At 55.9% G+C, this 1,041-nt stretch overlaps 1 protein-coding gene across 1 annotated transcript in view; it reads left to right on the top strand.

The window, feature by feature from the left end:
• FAM83G (family with sequence similarity 83, member G) overlaps positions 1–507 on the top strand; it is a 17,115-nt gene extending 16,608 nt beyond the window's left edge. Inside the window, exon 5 of the mRNA XM_009871317.1 lies at positions 88–507. Coding sequence (XP_009869619.1) covers positions 88–507 — 420 coding nt within the window. The remainder of the gene's footprint in view (positions 1–87) is intronic.
• Positions 508–1,041: the final 534 nt, after the last annotated feature.

The raw sequence follows: 1,041 nt of genomic DNA, 5'->3' as shown, positions 1-1,041 counted from the left end.
CGATGCAAAGGAACAGCATCTTTACAGCTGGAACAGCATCTTTACAGCAGCGGTAGCTCATCTCTTTCTCTGCTCTTTAACAAACAGGGGACACACATCTACCGCTACCAACCCAGGAACCCTGCAGGCAGAGAACAAGGCAAGGAGGTCTCCTGCTCCCCGACACACGAGAAAACCCCTGGGGCCACCAAATACAGAGGGGATGGAGCCGAACCCAAAAAGACCGTTGCAGGCAGCCAGCCATACTGGCAGAGCAAAGCCTTCAGCCCCAGCAAGCCCACGCAGCCCGGCCACCTCTCACCGAGCAACCCCAGAGCATCAAGCAAACGCTTAATCTCCCTGCCGGAGAGCCAGAAGACAACCGAGGAGATGAGGACACCCCTCGGCATCCCGCTTTCCAAACTGTCCCAGTCCAAGCACCTCAAGAACAGGGTTGCGGGAGCCCCGGGTGCTTCTAGTGACCCCAAAAAGAAGCCTCCCGAGACCACCAGCCAGAAGGAGCACTAGGCACCGATGCGGGTGGACTTGCAGGGCGAGAGCAGTAGGAGAGCGTGCCTGGAGCCCAGGCAACGCCGTGTTACATGGGGCGGGGGATTCTTGTTTACATTTACCTGGTCGGTGCACCAGTACCACGTGGCCACGATAGAGAGCCCGAACGTCATCCCAGTCCAGGGCAGATCTCCAGAGACTGGGTCTCGGAAGAGGTGCATTGCATCCGCTCTGGGCAGGTGGCAGGTAGTGTTGGGAACGATCTTGGATGGCATGGCTTTTAAGTAGGCCTCTTCCAGCTTGGGGTAACCTCCAATCTCATTAAAAGCTGGAAAAGCATTATTGAGGGGGGAGCTGGTTAGAGTGGAGCAAAACCAGGTGGCCTCTGAAACACTTGCCAACGTGTTAGCTCAGAAGTGCTGCCCAGAGAGGGAGGGCTCGTTCGTGATTGTGTTTTCTTCTAGTTATTTAAGAGATTCTTCTATTCACATTTTGCACAGCAGGTCCCACTACTGTCTGCCCCCACTTCGGAGGGTGACCAGTGTCCTGGGA

This window comes from Apaloderma vittatum, unplaced genomic scaffold, assembly GCF_000703405.1.
Source record: "Apaloderma vittatum isolate BGI_N311 unplaced genomic scaffold, ASM70340v1 scaffold10496, whole genome shotgun sequence".
Lineage (NCBI taxonomy): Eukaryota > Metazoa > Chordata > Aves > Trogoniformes > Trogonidae > Apaloderma > Apaloderma vittatum.
This window is presented reverse-complemented; position numbering and strand designations above follow the sequence as displayed.